Source organism: Xenia sp. Carnegie-2017, unplaced genomic scaffold (genome assembly GCF_021976095.1).
Source record: "Xenia sp. Carnegie-2017 unplaced genomic scaffold, XeniaSp_v1 HiC_scaffold_24, whole genome shotgun sequence".
Taxonomy (NCBI): Eukaryota; Metazoa; Cnidaria; class Anthozoa; order Malacalcyonacea; family Xeniidae; genus Xenia; species Xenia sp. Carnegie-2017.
The window spans coordinates 11,368,822-11,387,350 of NW_025813487.1; the positions used below are offsets into that span (position 1 = coordinate 11,368,822).

General features: G+C 36.7%; 1 protein-coding gene across 3 annotated transcripts; it reads left to right on the forward strand.

Moving 5' to 3' along the window:
- The first annotated feature begins 7,782 nt into the window (after positions 1-7,782).
- On the forward strand, positions 7,783-17,479 carry LOC124451124. 3 transcript variants are annotated; one of them, XM_047001757.1, is made up of 2 exons: positions 7,783-9,030; positions 15,640-17,479. In XM_047001757.1, the coding sequence occupies exon 2, from the start codon at positions 15,655-15,657 to the stop codon at positions 16,960-16,962; it is 1,308 nt and encodes a 435-aa protein (XP_046857713.1). In that variant the 5' UTR covers positions 7,783-9,030; positions 15,640-15,654; the 3' UTR covers positions 16,963-17,479. The 3 variants fall into 3 exon arrangements, with proteins under 3 accessions (XP_046857713.1, XP_046857711.1, XP_046857712.1); XM_047001755.1 differs by lacking the exon at positions 7,783-9,030 and adding an exon at positions 11,821-14,374; XM_047001756.1 differs by lacking the exon at positions 7,783-9,030 and adding an exon at positions 11,821-14,345.
- The last annotated feature ends 1,050 nt before the right edge of the window (positions 17,480-18,529 follow it).

The following is an 18,529-nucleotide window of genomic DNA, read 5'->3' on the forward strand; positions in this document are numbered from 1 at the left end:
CTTAAAACTGTTAGTCGATGGCAGGCCGGTGTGAAACCTTACATCATACTCTCTCGTCAACTGTTCAAATTCCAAATGGACAAGGAATAAAGATGCCTCAGATTTTGCTGGATTTCCATCAAAACTTGAATCAGAATACTCGGTGTCATAGGATTGATGAGGACGCTTTGATGTCGTCCATGTTTCTCCTCCTTTACGTTTAAGCGGAGTCCTCGATTGCTCGTACTCTGATAGCGTAATAAAAACCGAAGGATAATCCGTTCCGCGGTTATTTGGGATTCTTCTTACCAAGGGAAAATAATTTGAGCAAACTAAAGTACCTTGTGCACTAGGCTTTGGGTTAAAGTCATCGGCTCTGCTGTTTGCAATTTGTTTTCGCCAAATTTCAGCAAGTGCTTGATCTTTGGGCCACTAATGAAAAACTGAATTTTCTACGTGAGACCTCTTAACTTAATAATAGGGATAGCGTTTATCATTATCGCAATATCCAACTGCACAACGCGCATTTTTTACCATTTCGGCTATGACTGCTCACGGCTACTCGGCTAGTTTAGGTTTTAGTTTGACTTGGCTTATGAGATCCGCACATTTGCGAACTCAAGAACATCGCTCAAACGACGATCAAGTTGTCCAAAAAAAACAAATGTTTTCTTTACCTTTCCGCTTTTTGATTACCACAAAATTACCACAAAAGCTAATAAGATAGAAGTTTAATTTCTATAAACAGCTGTCATATTGAACGTGTGCGTTTTTTTCCCACACACACAGTGAAGAATAAAAGGGCATGTTAAGACAAGTTTACAATTATACCTAAGCATTTTCCTCTTGCTGATGATGCTTTACTTGACGATAGAAATGTTCTTGTAAACTACGGTTCTTGTGCTCACGACAATTGCAAACAGCACAACCTTTGTACATCATTCACCAGCAATACTTCGAAAACGAGCATAAAGTGGAAATGGTTTTTTAACTAATCGCATGCATGCTTGCAGGCATTCAAAAGTTTTGTTTACAACCAATCAGATGTCTTGAATTTATGTCTGGCAAGAATCATGAACATGCACAATGGGTCACGTCTGCAATTAGATTACCTTTTTCTTTATTTTTGTGATACTTATACGTCTACTTTGTCTAGTTTTAAGTCCACCTTCATGTCTACTTTCATATCTATTTTTTTCTATACGCATATGTTTAGCTACGTTTTTGCTTTCCTTCATGTCTATCTCTGCATGCAATTTTCGCTTACTTTTTCGTCTACCCTTTAGTCTACTATTTTGTCTACCTTTGTGTCTACGATCTTGTCTATTTGTCCACCTATATGTCTTCTTTTTTGTCTTTATTTTTCTTTTATGTTCACCTTTATGTCTACATTAATGTCTGCTTTTTATGCCCATCTTTATGTGTGTAGACAAAATTTTAATTTTGTGATACCTTTATTTCTAACTTTATGTCTACCTTAGTGTCTACCTTTATGTCTACCTTCATATCTACCTTTCTCTTTATCTTTATATCTACCTTTTTTGTATCTTTGTGTTTACTTTTATATCTACTGTATCTGTCTTTGTGCGTACTTTTTGTATATCTTTATGTCTACATTCTTGTCTCTTAATGTCTTTATTCTTGTCTACATGATATCTTTATGTCTACATTTATGTCTAACATAGCCGCCTTCATGTCTAATTTTTTGATACTTTTCTTTCTTTCTTTGTGCGTATACTTTTGTCTACGTTTGTGTAGGCCTTTGTGTTTACTTTTATTGTATACTTTTATGCCTACCTTTTTGTCCACCTTAGTGATACCTATATGCGTACTGTCTCTACCTTAAGTCTGTCTTTGTGTCGGCTTTTGTGTTTTCTATTTGTTTACTTTTTTGTTTACCTTTGTGTCTATCTGATATCTATATACATTGAATTTAAATTTTAGTGAACGGTAAAGTCTGAATGGCGTATTGAGAGGTCATTGTGAAAGAACACGTTATTCAGTGCGCATGCGTTACCTTCATACTTGAACAAAACCGAACTTTGGGATCAAAATTACGTGGAATAGCCAGTCAAATGACATCATTCACCATAAGAACGTTCTTTCCAATTGGTATAGCAAACATTCAAAACTCCAAAGGCTACTCATGCTTGAAATGTATATTAAAACATCTCAAGCTTTATAAGTGCATCAACAGTAATTCTACTTCATCATTGGTCAGTTCACTAAGAAGTCACGTGATAAAGAGCGAGGGAAATCAGAGCGCTCAGTCCGTGTGTTTGGTTTGCAAAAAAAAAATTCTGTCAAAAAATGGCTGGAACTGAAAAAATACTAATATCGCTCTCTCAGAAGAGGAAGACGAATCTTCAATGAATGTGAACAATGAAATACTCTCTGGTATTTCTCTGCTGAATGCAAATAAGATTGATGTATGCGAATCGCTTTCTACGGCAGAACCTGTCAGAAAGAGACAACTAGCAGTAGACGATGATGAATTGACTAGTCAAAAATGTGGTCAAGAAGCAGATGCAGATGAACTGCTGTACCAGCTGACGAATAAACGATGAAAAGTTGTTAATAACGACAACAACGAAGGGAACGTCTCTGAACATATCGATCAACCCGAAGACTCTCTGCAAGAGGAAATTGCACAGGCTATCATGAACGACGATGAAAAAGCTGCTGCAGAATTCTTAGAACAATTGGTCAAATTTATAAATTCTCGTTGATTGACTAAGCTGGAATTTTGCGAGAAACTTGATTCTTCACTTACGTCCGGTTAACTGCGAGCGATTCATCACCACCAAAGTCAACCCAGAAATCCGGGTATTTATTTATTACTGAACACTTAAACCATTTTTTAGTACTGTTCGATTTACACTACAAGCTGCAGTTAATGAAAGATGTACAACGTTAAAACTTAAGTACATTAACGTAACTCTATATTGAGAAATGCGTAACTTCCGAAATGTTTAACAGTCCGACAGAAAATCTCGTGTCGAATATCTGTAATCTTCAAACACATAACATTAAAATCCGTAGTTTTGAGGTGCTTGCATCAACTATGGCCATTTAAATTTCCGACCACCATCCAAAATTTTCCGACAGACACATATCCAAGCGTGGCCTCCCAACCCCACCTTTAGTTACGATACTCTTGACTGGTCAGAAAAGTGAGGGAGGACAAAGCCACTGGTCTGATTGTTGTTCCATTTTGACCCACAAAAATTTTGTGGCCCTCCTTATTGAACATGCTTATGCAATATCCAGTGCTTTTACCAAAGGCAACAGAACACATTGATTCAGCACAGCGATCCACAAGCAAGACACCCATTGATTAACAAACTGGATTTATTATGTTGCCACTTGTCAGGAGTCACCTCCTCAACCGATTAATTTCTGAAGGGGCTACAGGGATTATCTTAGCGTCATGGCGCCACGGCACACAAAAACAGTATTACACATACTTACAACGATTGGAAAAGTTCTGCTGTTGGAGGAAAATAATCCAGTTTGTGCAACTTTGGAATGGCATTGAATTCCTTTTAACTGAATGTCAACGAGGTTTATCACACAGTGCTTTAAATACCATTAGAATTCCAATTCCTACAGTCAGTTTTCCTCATGATCAATCATTTGGCAGCCATCCATTAGATTCAAGATATCTAAGAGGTGTTTTTTAACTCCGATCTTCTCTTCTAAAACATCGAATGACATGGAATGTTTTTGCTGTATTAAACTATTTAGGAACAATGGGCCCAACAATGCACTCACATTAAAAGTGGAATGCAACAACTGAATGACGAAATTTTACGCTTGAGGTTAATAAGATATTAAAGATCTCTAAATCTGGAAAGCATATTCAACCATTAGTTTTTAAAACATACTCAGCTGATGAAGAATATTTACTTATGACAAACCTGGTGAGAGACAGTAATGAGAAACTTCGGCTTAGTTTCAACAAACCATACAAACCTGTAAAGAAAAACACTGTCGCACGATGGCTTGAACTTGTTAGCTGTAATGAGGAATGCTGGAATTGATAAAACCTGTTTCAGTACACATAGCACTCGTTTTACATTTACATCTGCAGCAGCAGGTACAAATCGATGGATGGGCCAATGAAACTACTTTCAGTAGATTTTATAAGAAACGTATAGAACAAGATGAACAACCTGATTTTGAAAACGTTTGTTATCTTCTCGGATTATGAAAAAGTATATATCCCACATTATTATTGTATGAGCTGATTCATTCCTTTCAAAAATCCGAAAAGTGAATGCTCTATATCTCGCGCTTTATCGCACGTGACTTCTTTGTTCCTGACTACTGACTCGTGGAATTCAAATCAAACTTCACCTTAAAGGCATACACGTGAGCCTTGTTTAAATTATAAATTATCCGTCACGGAGTCACAGGCTATGTGAAGATATGGAATGAATATATTCTGAGAAGTTTCTGGGCCATTTGTGTCACAGGTGTGCTAAGAGTTTTTTGCAACTTTTGGGTGAGCAAGATTATTGCAATAATATTATAGCTCACAATATCATTGCTAGTTAAAGCCATTGACTCGGAACGCTCAAAAATCAACAACAAAACATTGAACTTAAAATTCTTTTCATGCTTGCTCCTTTAGCAATTGTTACAACAATTTTGATAACAATTGCAGCCAGGTATGATAAGAATCGTTTACGAAGGTGTGATAAGATGGATTCGTTTACTGATTGCTTGAATGCGCAACATTACACATATAGTAAAATATGTGTATACAGTAAGCGAGTTGCGAATGACGTTCATGTGCTCTTCTCTTCTCTGACTTTTTGAGACGACACAGCTTTTCACTGCTGCTGTATGATTGCCGCATTGTTGCAACAAGATTTCAGCACACTGTAAAAATGATTGGTTAAAATAAACATATGATTGGTTAAAGTAAACATAAAAATATTGGTTGAAGTGGTTAAATGCATCTGAGGTAGCCAATTTTAATGGTTATTTTAACCAGTCAGTTTTTACAGTACATGATTGCTGGGCAGTGTGGCCACTGTGGAGCAGTAATCAGCACAGATCAACGTATTTTTATAATTAATTATTCATATAGGGTCACACTGTTGCTCGGGTGCGATATTGAAATGATTTAGATATTTGCTTGCGGTATCGTTGCCACATGAGTCTTGTATGTAAACATAATATAACTTATTATGTTATTCCTGATGGCGTTTGAATGCTCATACAGCCGGATGATTCAACCTTCAAAAGGTGAACTGGAACCAGAAACACTATAACATATGAGCTGTTTTTGTCATTCGGTTGTTTGAACATAGTAATTAAACTTGGTTGGTTTTAAGGTCATACTTCCTCTACTGCATATTGCCATGAAAGATTGTTTATCTACCTAGAGAATGTTTATCATTTTGGATACTACTATTGATTTTTCTCTAAAGAAAGCACACTCGCACTCGCTGCGACAGTAGTGTAGAATTTTAGTGAGAATGTTCGTTATTCCCAGAGTTTGAAACAATTTGCCATTATCAGATTAAATATGGGTTTACTTGAACGCTTCCATAGAGGTGGAACAAAGTTCAGTCTACTATGTATGGTTTTTATTTTGATTGCGTATGCACCATGTTTCTGATGTAAGCACTATCTTAAGAGCACCTTATTTTTGTCTATTTAAACAAAAAATTCAGTGCAGTTGACACTTTGATAAAGTCTTGTCTGACCGTTTTGGTATTCGCTTTCACTCTTATGAATTACTTTAACAATTTGTTACAGGGATCTCTATACATTATGTTCAAAGCTGGATGGATGCACCTCTTCCCGATTGTGTTTGTTTTTGCTCGATCTTTCATAGACGGATGTGAAATATACTTCATATTACCGACAGCTTGGTATTACATGAAGTCATTAGGTCAAACAGAGAGATTTGGCAGTCGTTTTAATCTCGTTCAATGTCGCTGCTGTTGTCATGACTCCGCTGTTTGGGCTCGTCGGTGATCGCCTTGGTCACGTGAAACTTTTGATCATTACTAGTTTTATGATGAAGGTTTTGGGTAATCTGTTCTATTGCATTAGAGAATTTCCCGTGTTTCCACTTCTAGGGCGAGTTTTGGCCGGAATGGGCGATGGTTCAAACGGTCTTCTATTCCGCTACATTGCGTTAAACACATCTAAAGATAAACGAGTTAAAATGTTTGTTCTTCTTGATGGCGCGTATTGCCTAGGGAGCTCATTTGGCCCTGCTATCGGGAGCGTCATAACCTTTAAGGCAACTTTCATGGGATTGAAAATCGATGCAGGAAATTCACCAGGCATTATTTTGTTCTGCATCTGGTCTGTTTTCCTGGTGTGGTCCTTCTTTTTGCCTGGCAATTTAGACGAGAAAGTGGTATCTGACCACGTTGATTCTTTCGCTTCGAGTGACAGTGCACAACACGACGATACAATCACGGAAAGTTACGTGGCACAAAATCGAGAAGTTACCAATAATGAATGGCAGCACTGCAACTCCAAGGTGATTTGCTTGTTTTACTTGATATTTTGCAGCGAGTTCTTTTCCAGTACGGCTTCTTTTCAACACCACTTCTTGCCGAAGAAGTGTTAAAACTCAAACTTATTCATGTAAAATTATACTTCCTCAATAGCTCATTTCTGAACTTTGTTTTCTTTACTGCAACATACATCGCTTCGAATCGTTTCGATGAAAGGAGAATCGTCACGTTTTTTATAACGATTCAAATAATCGCCTTGTCGTTGCTGACATCACTTGCATTAACGTGGACCCATTTCTCGTACATTCAATATTATATTCTTTTGTTTTACGTAACGCTCGGCTCTCCACACATAATATTTGTTCTTGGTTGCTCGTTACTGTCTAAAATCACCGATCCGAAGAACGCTGGGTTATTTCAAGGTATATCGCTTGCGACCGTTCATTCTTCAATCGTCATTAGTCGAATATTAGCAAGCTTTGTCTTTACACAAACTGGAATGGTGTATTTCAGTGTTTGTCTTGTTGTTTTGTGGCTCTTTGGTGCTGTATGGTATGTTTTTGCGTTTGAAAACTCAAGCAAAAATGCGCATGCCACGTTGATCCTTTAAGATTCTTAATTACCAAATCGATGGAGGACCTGGTTTTCTATGCACATTCGTAACTGTTTTGCAAGGAAATGTGAACTAAATGAAATTTGAAAACCTCTCTTGGTTTTCCCGGAAACAATTCGTCACTCCTTCAAAAGACATTTTTATTTGGAAAATGTTTGACATTTTTAACATTAGAGCACTTTTTTAGTTAGTCGATGCAACCCATGTCAAATTACAGACCCATGAATGATAGACAACTCATGGTTTGGACACAAGAGTTTTAAGCGCACAACGACTGAATTTAAGACATGGACTTTTGTAGCTGATGATGCAAAGTCGTTTATGATGAATATATGGACGACGCGAGGAACTCAAAGTTTCAACATTAGATCATTTTTCATGAATGAAAAGCACAAAAAGGAAGTATGTTTGACAATAATTTTTCGCCACTGCAATCTGTTGATAAAGAATAAAATAGCATTTGTAATGTTCTGATAAATCATTAAACGGATGAGTAATCACAAAAATCAAAGTATAGCTGCAAGAAAAATCTCGTCATTGATGCTTAGGAGACGCCGGTTTTCTGCCAAGTTGTCTAAAAGCAAGCTCCCTCCTGTTTTCCCAGAAAGTGACCAATCGCCTTAGAAAACATTGCACAGACATAGCAAATCAAATAGTCGTTACAACGTCAATATGAGTGAAAAACAAAGATCGTTTTACTTGCATTTTCATACATTGATTATTGTCAAGTGACGTCATATAGAAAGCTGATCGATGACATTTTGTCGCTGGATTTATCTCATACAATCAATTGTGTGAACTTTTCATAGTTTTCTTATTCGGTTTATGTTTTTCAGTAACAGTGAATGCAGCTCAAAGACTTAACTTTTTAAACAAATCAGTGATATGAATGCAGACTAGCTTGAAATATCATCCCAACTGCCGAAAATGCTACATTCAGTTTTTTTGGTAATTCCAACAGAAAGATTTAAAAACTCTCAATAAAAGTACATTTTCTATGATGAAAATAACGAGAGATAGAACGATCTCTTTACGTAGACGGCTTTTGTATTTCTGGCATTTGTGAATCGTGTAACATTACTTAGCAAATTTTAGTAAACAAGTGCCTTGAATATTAATACAGCAATGTGCTGTTCGTCCCTATTCATTATGGTTGCATCTAATTTAAGCTGTCTGTGTTGATTACTTTCATACTACACTATCGGGTCTTCGAGTTAGATAGCCCTTCAAAGTAATTTTATAGGTTGTTATTGTCAATTTACTTTGACTGTGCCATGATGTGTGAGAGTAATACAGTCAACTTTATCATAGTAGATTATTTTTTTCGATAGCGCATGCTTTGTTGCAGTATTGTAACATGAGATTTTACGTGTGAGATACGCCAGCTTGCTGCGAATGTCTATTCCAAAAGCATAATCAATTGCATCGATATCTTTTTATTATTGTTTCTCCTGTTGTTTTATGTTGTCACAGTCGTAAACAAAAACACTTCGTGACAGAACATGGCGCTTTGTAAAGGCCGAACTACTCTCATCACTTTTCTCGTACGGGTTGAAGAATACTTGAAATATAAAAACTCTTTCTAAATTTGCGCTCGTCAGCGTCATTATAAGTGCGCTCCATTCATATTTCCATTAATTACGCACATTCCGTTCTATGGAAATTAGACCAGAGGTCAATCCTTCATCATTTCCTGACTAAATATTGCGCGTCGGGAGTGCCTGCATAACCGCATGAAGAACTGGCTATACCTTCAATAAACGTCGTTGAACCTCGAAAGATTACTCTACCAAGTCAACATAAAGAGCTGATCATGTTTGCGCTACGGGTATTGCGCAGGCTCGTCGCAATTTATTCCATTGAAGCGCTTGCGTCGATTACGTGTGCCGAATCCCATTTGAAAAGTGGTAAAAACATTTGAAACATTTCATGCAAGTTGTAAATTAAACAGTAAGTGATTACATTATACGATGTCTTACGTTTCATCTTTTTCCTTTGAATTCTGTTGTTGATTGCGCATTGCTTGATGGTGTAAGTCATCTCTGTTTATATCTGAGCACCTGACATATCTTTCAATGCGGAAATGTAACAACAAAGCGAAGTTTGCTTAATATACTTTTCAAGTTTTTTAAAGGTCAGCAAATTTTTCATGTAAAACAGTGCAGTTTGAGTTTCGTTCATTAAATGTCTCCAGTTGATGTGAGAACACCAGAAAACAGTTTATAAAACAAGGCTTGTTTTATACACATTGTTTCGTTGTGTAAATTAATTTTGACCAAATAGACAAACCGTTTAATCTACTCCTAATTCACTGCTCAATAGACCTTTTCAAGGTTATCGCAACCATATTGCAGGGGGTGCAAAAACATTGGGCCGAGCGCGCGGTCACGCATGGCGTCCATATAAATTACTAATAAATGCGTAAAAATTACCCTGATACATATTGGCCATTTCTTTCAAAAATATTTCTCAAACTTGTCCATTTGAATAGTTAAATTATTATTTGCGATTTTTTATACACGTGAGTCCAATTTTGTGGTAATCAAAAAGCGGAAAGTTAAAGAAAACATTTGTTTTCTTTGAACAACTTGACCGTCGTTTGAGCGATGTTCTTGAGTTCGTAACACACGCACATGTCTACAGCAAAGTCAGCAAGTATCACGAGGAACTATTCTACGGCAAACTCCTATTAGTATTTCCAATTATTTGTAAAGTGACATTGCTATTTTTATTATTATGTATGGCGACTTAACAGCCAGAAGAAGAAACAGCCAAGTATTCAAATGCACACTTAAAACTGTTAGTCGATGGCAGGCCGGTGTGAAACCTTACATCATACTCTCTCGTCAACTGTTCAAATTCCAAATGGACAAGGAGTAAAGATGCCTCAGATTTTGCTGGATTTCCATAAAAACTTGAATCAGAATACTCGGTGTCATAGGATTGATGAGGACGCTTTGATGTCGTCCATGTTTCTCCTCCTTTACGTTTAAGCGGAGTCCTCGATTGCTCGTAATAAAAACCGAAGGATAATCCGTTCCGCGGTTATTTGGGATTCTTCTTACCAAGGGAAAATAATTTGAGCAAACTAAAGTACCTTGTGCACCAGGCTTTGGGTTAAAGTCATCGGATCTGCTGTTGGCAATTTGTTTTCGCCAAATTTCAGCAAGTGCTTGATCTTTGGGCCACTAATGAAAAACTGAATTTTCTACGTGAGACCTCTTAACTTAATAATAGAGATAGCGTTTATCATTATCGCAATATCCAACTGCACAAAGCGCATTTTTTACCATTTCGGCTATGACTGCTCACGGCTACTCGGCTAGTTTAGGTTTTAGTTTGACTTGGCTTATGAGATCCGCACATTTGCGAACTCAAGAACATATCGCTCAAACGACGGTCAAGTTGTTCAAAAAAAACAAATGTTTTCTTTAACTTTCCGCTTTTTGATTACCACAAAATTACCACAAAAGCTAATAAGATAGAAGTTTAATTTCTATAAACAGCTGTCATATTGAACGTGTGCGTTTTTTTCCCACACACACAGTGAAGAATAAAAGTGCATGTTAAGACAAGTTTACAATTATACCTAAGCATTTTCCTCTTGCTGATGATGCTTTACTTGACGATAGAAATGTTCTTGTAAACTACGGTTCTTGTGCTCACGACAATTGCAAACAGCACAACCTTTGTACATCATTCACCAGCAATACTTCGAAAACGAGCATAAAGTGGAAATGGTTTTTAACTAATCGCATGCATGCTTGCAGGCATTCAAAAGTTTTGTTTACAACCAATCAGATGTCTTGAATTTATGTCTGGCAAGAATCATGAACATGCACAATGGGTCACGTCTGCAATTAGATTACCTTTTTCTTTATTTTTGTGATACTTATACGTCTACTTTGTCTAGTTTTAAGTCCACTTTCATGTCTACTTTCATATCTATTTTTTTCTATACGCATATGTTTAGCTACGTTTTTGCTTTCCTTCATGTCTATCTCTGCATGCAATTTTCGCTTACTTTTTCGTCTACCCTTTAGTCTACTATTTTGTCTACATTTGTGTCTACGATCTTGTCTATTTGTCCACCTATATGTCTTCTTTTTTTTACCTTTTTGTCTTTATTTTTCTTTTATGTTCACCTTTATGTCTACATTAATGTCTGCTTTTTATGCCCATCTTTATGTGTGTAGACAAAATTTTAATTTTGTGATACCTTTATTTCTAACTTTATGTCTACCTTAGTGTCTACCTTTATGTCTACCTTCATATCTACCTTCATATCTACCTTTCTCTTTATCTTTATATCTACCTTTTTTGTATCTTTGTGTTTACTTTTATATCTACTGTATCTGTCTTTGTGCGTACTTTTTGTTTATCTTTATGTCTACATTCTTGTCTCTTAATGTCTTTATTCTTGTCTACATGATATCTTTATGTCTACATTTATGTCTAACATAGCCGCCTTCTTGTCTAATTTTTTGATACTTTTCTTTCTTTCTTTGGGCGTATACTTTTGTCTACGTTTGTGTAGACCTTTGTGTTTACTTTTATTGTCTACTTTTATGCCTACCTTTTTGTCCACCTTAGTGATACCTATATGCGTACTGTCTCTACCTTAAGTCTGTCTTTGTGTCGGCTTTTGTGTTTTCTATTTGTTTACTTTTTTGTTTACCTTTTTGTCTATCTTATATCTATATACATTGAATTTAAATTTTAGTACGGTAAGGCAAACGGTAAAGTCTGAATGGCGTATTGAGAGGTCATTGTGAAAGAACACGTTATTCAGTGCGCATGCGTTACCTTCATACTTGAATAAAACCGAACTTTGGGATCAAAATTACGTGGAATAGCCAGTCAAATGACATCATTCACCATAAGAACGTTCTTTCCAATTGGTATAGCAAACATTCAAAACTCCAAAGGCTACTCATGCTTGAAATGTATATTAAAACATCTCAAGCTTTATAAGTGCATCAACGGTAATTCTACTTCATCATTGGTCAGTTCACTAAGAAGTCACGTGATAAAGAGCGAGGGAAATCAGAGCGCTCAGTCCGTGTGTTTGGTTTGCAAAAAAAAAATTCTGTCAAAAAATGGCTGGAACTGAAAAAATACTAATATCGCTCTCTCAGAAGAGGAAGACGAATCTTCAATGAATGTGAACAATGAAATACTCTCTGGTATTTCTCTGCTGAATGCAAATAAGATTGATGTATGCGAATCGCTTTCTACGGCAGAACCTGTCAGAAAAAGACAACTAGCAGTAGACGATGATGAATTGACTAGTCAAAAATGTGGTCAAGAAGCAGATGCCGATGAACTGCTGTACCAGCTGACGAATAAACGATGAAAAGTTGTTAATAACGACAACAACGAAGGGAACGTCTCTGAACATATCGATCAACCCGAAGACTCTCTGCAAGAGGAAATTGCACAGGCTATCATGAACGACGATGAAAAAGCTGCTGCAGAATTCTCAGAACAATTGGTCAAATTTATAAATTCTCGTTGATTGACTAAGCTGGAATTTTGCGAGAAACTTGATTCTTCACTTACGTCCGGTTAACTGCGAACGATTCATCACCACCAAAGTGAACCCAGAAATCCGGGTATTTATTTATTACTGAACACTTAAACCGTTTTTTAGTACTGTTCGATTTACACTACAAGCTGCAGTTAATGAAAGATGTACAACGTTGAAACTTAAGTACATTAACGTAACTCTATATTGCGAAATGCGTAACTTCCGAAATGTTTAACAGTCCGACAGAAAATCTCGTGTCGAATATCTGTAATATTCAAACACATGACATTAAAATCCGTAGTTTTGAGGTGCTTGCATCAACTATGGCCATTTAAATTTCCGACCACCATCCAAAATTTTCCGACAGACACATATCCAAGCGTGGCCTCCCAACCCCACCTTTAGTTACGATACTCTTGACTGGTCAGAAAAGTGAGGGAGGACAAAGCCACTGGTCTGATTGTTGTTCCATTTTGACCCACAAAAATTTTGTGGCCCTCCTTATTGAACATGCTTATGCAATATCCAGTGCTTTTACCAAAGGCAACAGAACACATTGATTCTGCACAGCGATCCACAAGCAAGACACCCATTGATTAACAAACTGGATTTATTATGTTGCCACTTGTCAGGAGTCACCTCCTCAACCGATTAATTTCTGAAGGGGCTACAGGGATTATCTTAGCGTCATGGCGCCACGGCACACAAAAACAATATCGCACATACTTACAACGATTGGAAAAGTTCTGCTGTTGGAGGAAAATAATCCAGTTTGTGCAACTTTGGAATGGCATTAAATTCCTTTTAACTGAATGTCAACGAGGTTTATCACACAGTGCTTTAAATACCATTAGAATTCCAATTCCTACAGTCAGTTTTCCTCATGATCAATCATTTGGCAGCCATCCATTAGATTCAAGATATCTAAGAGGTGTTTTTTAACTCCGACCTTCTCTTCTAAAACATCGAATGACATGGAATGTTTTTGCTGTATTAAACTATTTAGGAACAATGGGCCCAACAATGCACTCACATTAAGTGGAATGCAACAATTGAATGACGAAATTTTACGCTTGAGGTTAATAAGATATTAAAGATCTCTAAATCTGGAAAGCATATTCAACCATTAGTTTTTAAAACATACTCAGCTGATGAAGAATACTTACTTATGACAAACCTGGTGAGAGACAGTAATGAGAAACTTCGGCTTAGTTTCAACAAACCATACAAACCTGTAAAGAAAAACACTGTCGCACGATGGCTTGAACTTGTTAGCTGTAATGAGGAATGCTGGAATTGATAAAACCTGTTTCAGTACACATAGCACTCGTTTTACATTTACATCTGCAGCAGCAGGTACAAATCGATGGATGGGCCAATGAAACTACTTTCAGTAGATTTTATAAGAAACGTATAGAACAAGATGAACAACCTGATTTTGAAAACGTTTGTTATCTTCTCGGATTATGAAAAAGTATATATCCCACATTATTATTGTATGAGCTGATTCATTCCTTTCAAAAATCCGAAAAGTGAATGCTCTATATCTCGCGCTTTATCGCACGTGACTTCTTTGTTCCTGACTACTGACTCGTGGAATTCAAATCAAACTTCACCTTAAAGGCATACACGTGAGCCTTGTTTAAATTATAAATTATCCGTCACGGAGTCACAGGCTATGTGAAGATATGGAATGAATATATTCTGAGAAGTTTCTGGGCCATTTGTGTCACAGGTGTGCTAAGAGTTTTTTGCAACTTTTGGGTGAGCAAGATTATTGCAATAATATTATAGCTCACAATATCATTGCTAGTTAAAGCCATTGACTCGGAACGCTCAAAAATCAACAACAAAACATTGAACTTAAAATTCTTTTCATGCTTGCTCCTTTAGCAATTGTTACAACAATTTTGATAACAATTGCAGCCAGGTATGATAAGAATCGTTTACGAAGGTGTGATAAGATGGATTCGTTTACTGATTGCTTGAATGCGCAACATTACACATATAGTAAAATATGTGTATACAGTAAGCGAGTTGCGAATGACGTTCATGTGCTCTTCTCTTCTCTGACTTTTTGAGACGACACAGCTTTTCACTGCTGCTGTATGATTGCCGCATTGTTGCAACAAGATTTCAGCACACTGTAAAAATGATTGGTTAAAATAAACATATGATTGGTTAAAGTAAACATAAAAATATTGGTTGAAGTGGTTAAATGCATCTGAGGTAGCCAATTTTAATGGTTATTTTAACCAGTCAGTTTTTACAGTACATGATTGCTGGGCAGTGTGGCCACTGTGGAGCAGTAATCAGCACAGATCAACGTATTTTTATAATTAATTATTCATATAGGGTCACACTGTTGCTCGGGTGCGATATTGAAATGATTTAGATATTTGCTTGCGGTATCGTTGCCACATGAGTCTTGTATGTAAACATAATATAACTTATTATGTTATTCCTGATGGCGTTTGAATGCTCATACAGCCGGATGATTCAACCTTCAAAAGGTGAACTGGAACCAGAAACACTATAACATATGAGCTGTTTTTGTCATTCGGTTGTTTGAACATAGTAATTAAACTTGGTTGGTTTTAAGGTCATACTTCCTCTACTGCATATTGCCATGAAAGATTGTTTATCTACCTAGAGAATGTTTATCATTTTGGATACTACTATTGATTTTTCTCTAAAGAAAGCACACTCGCACTCGCTGCGACAGTAGTGTAGAATTTTAGTGAGAATGTTCGTTATTCCCAGATTTTGAAACAATTTGCAATTATCAGATTAAATATGGGTTTACTTGAACGCTTCCATAGAGGTGGAACAAAGTTCAGTCTACTATGTATGGTTTTTATTTTGATTGCGTATGCACCATGTTTCTGATGTAAGCACTATCTTAAGAGCACCTTATTTTTGTCTATTTAAACAAAAAATTCAGTGCAGTTGACACTTTGATAAAGTCTTGTCTGACCGTTTTGGTATTCGCTTTCACTCTTATGAATTACTTTAACAATTTGTTACAGGGATCTCTATACATTATGTTCAAAGCTGGATGGATGCACCTCTTCCCGATTGTGTTTGTTTTTGCTCGATCTTTCATAGACGGATGTGAAATATACTTCATATTACCGACAGCTTGGTATTACATGAAGTCATTAGGTCAAACAGAGAGATATTTGGCAGTCGTTTTAATCTCGTTCAATGTCGCTGCTGTTGTCATGACTCCGCTGTTTGGGCTCGTCGGTGATCGCCTTGGTCACGTGAAACTTTTGATCATTACTAGTTTTATGATGAAGGTTTTGGGTAATCTGTTCTATTGCATTAGAGAATTTCCCGTGTTTCCACTTCTAGGGCGAGTTTTGGCCGGAATGGGCGATGGTTCAAACGGTCTTCTATTCCGCTACATTGCGTTAAACACATCTAAAGATAAACGAGTTAAAATGTTTGTTCTTCTTGATGGTGCGTATTGCCTAGGGAGCTCATTTGGCCCTGCTATCGGGAGCGTCATAACCTTTAAGGCAACTTTCATGGGATTGAAAATCGATGCAGGAAATTCACCAGGCATTATTTTGTTCTGCATCTGGTCTGTTTTCCTGGTGTGGTCCTTCTTTTTGCCTGGCAATTTAGACGAGAAAGTGGTATCTGACCACGTTGATTCTTTCGCTTCGAGTGACAGTGCACAACACGACGATACAATCACGGAAAGTTACGTGGCACAAAATCGAGAAGTTACCAATAATGAATGGCAGCACTGCAACTCCAAGGTGATTTGCTTGTTTTACTTGATATTTTGCAGCGAGTTCTTTTCCAGTACGGCTTCTTTTTCAACACCACTTCTTGCCGAAGAAGTGTTAAAACTCAAACTTATTCATGTAAAATTATACTTCCTCAATAGCTCATTTCTGAACTTTGTTTTCTTTACTGCAACATACATCGCTTCGAATCGTTTCGATGAAAGGAGAATCGTCACGTTTTTTATAACGATTCAAATAATCGCCTTGTCGTTGCTGACATCACTTGCATTAACGTGGACCCATTTCTCGTACATTCAATATTATATTCTTTTGTTTTACGTAACGCTCGGCTCTCCACACATAATATTTGTTCTTGGTTGCTCGTTACTGTCTAAAATCACCGATCCGAAGAACGCTGGGTTATTTCAAGGTATATCGCTTGCGACCGTTCATTCTTCAATCGTCATTAGTCGAATATTAGCAAGCTTTGTCTTTACACAAACTGGAATGGTGTATTTCAGTGTTTGTCTTGTTGTTTTGTGGCTCTTTGGTGCTGTATGGTATGTTTTTGCGTTTGAAAACTCAAGCAAAAAAATGCGCATGCCACGTTGATCCTTTAAGATTCTTAATTACCAAATCGATGGAGGACCTGGTTTTCTATGCACATTCGTAACTGTTTTGCAAGGAAATGTGAACTAAATGAAATTTGAAAACCTCTCTTGGTTTTCCCGGAAACAATTCGTCACTCCTTCAAAAGACATTTTTATTTGGAAAATGTTTGACATTTTTAACATTAGAGCACTTTTTTAGTTAGTCGATGCAACCCATGTCAAATTACAGACCCATGAATGATAGACAACTCATGGTTTGGACACAAGAGTTTTAAGCGCACAACGACTGAATTTAAGACATGGACTTTTGTAGCTGATGATGCAAAGTCGTTTATGATGAATATATGGACGACGTGAGGAACTCAAAGTTTCAACATTAGATCATTTTTCATGAATGAAAAGCACAAAACGGAATTATGTTTGACAATTATTTTTCGTCACTGCAATCTGTTGATAAAGAATAAAATAGCATTAATTATGTTCTGACAAATCATTAAAAGAATGAGTAATCACAAAAATCAAAGTATAGCTGCATAAAAAACTCGTCACTGAAGCTTAGGAGTCGCCGGTTTTCTGCCAAGTTGTCTAAGAGCAAGCTCCCCCTGTTTCTCCAGAAAGTGACCAATCACCCTAGAAAACATCGCACAGACATAGCAAATCAAATAGTCGTTACAACGTCAATATGAGTGAAAAAAACAAACATCGTTTTTACTTGCATTTTCATACATTGATTATTGTCAAGTGACGTCATATAGAAAGCTGATCGATGACATTTTGTAGCTGGATTTATTTCATACAATCAATTGTGTGAACTTTTCATAGTTTTCTTATTTGGTTTATGTTTTTCAGTAACAGTGAATGCAGCTCAAAGACTTAACTTTTTAAACAAATCAATGATATGAATACAGACTAGCTTGAAATATCATCCCAACTTCCGAAAATGCTCCATTCAGTTTTTTTGGTAATCCCAACAGAAAGATTTAAGAACTCTCAATAAAAGTACATTTCCTATAATGAAAATAACGAGAGATAGAACGATCTCTTTAACGTAGACGGCTTTTGTATTTCTGGCATTTGTGAATCGTGTAACCTTACCTAGCAAATTTTAGTAAACACGTGCCTTCAATATTAATACAACAATGTGCTGTTCGTCCCTATTCATTATGGTTGCATCTAATTTATGCTGTCTGTGTTGATTACTTTCATACTACACTATCGGGTCTTGGAGTTAGACAGCCCTTCAGAGTAATTTTCTAGGTTGTTATTGTCAATTTACTTTGACTGTGCCATGATGTGTGAGAGTAATACAGTCAACTTTATCATAGTAGATTATTTTTCTCGATAGCGCATGCTTTGTTGCAGTATTGTAACATGAGATTTTACGTGTGAGATACGCCAGCTTGCTGCGAATGTCTATTCCAAAAGCATACTCAATTGCATCGATATCTTTTTATTATTGTTTCTCCTGTTGTTTTATGTTGTCACAGTCGTAAACAAAAACACTTCGTGACAGAACATGGCGCTTTGTAAAGGCCAACTACTCTCATCACTTTTCTCGTACGGGTTGA

Bases quoted from the DNA above. Each gene is read 5' to 3' on its own strand.
- LOC124451124 (XM_047001757.1), top strand. From the start codon at position 15,655: ATGTTCAAAGCTGGATGGATGCACCTCTTCCCGATTGTGTTTGTTTTT.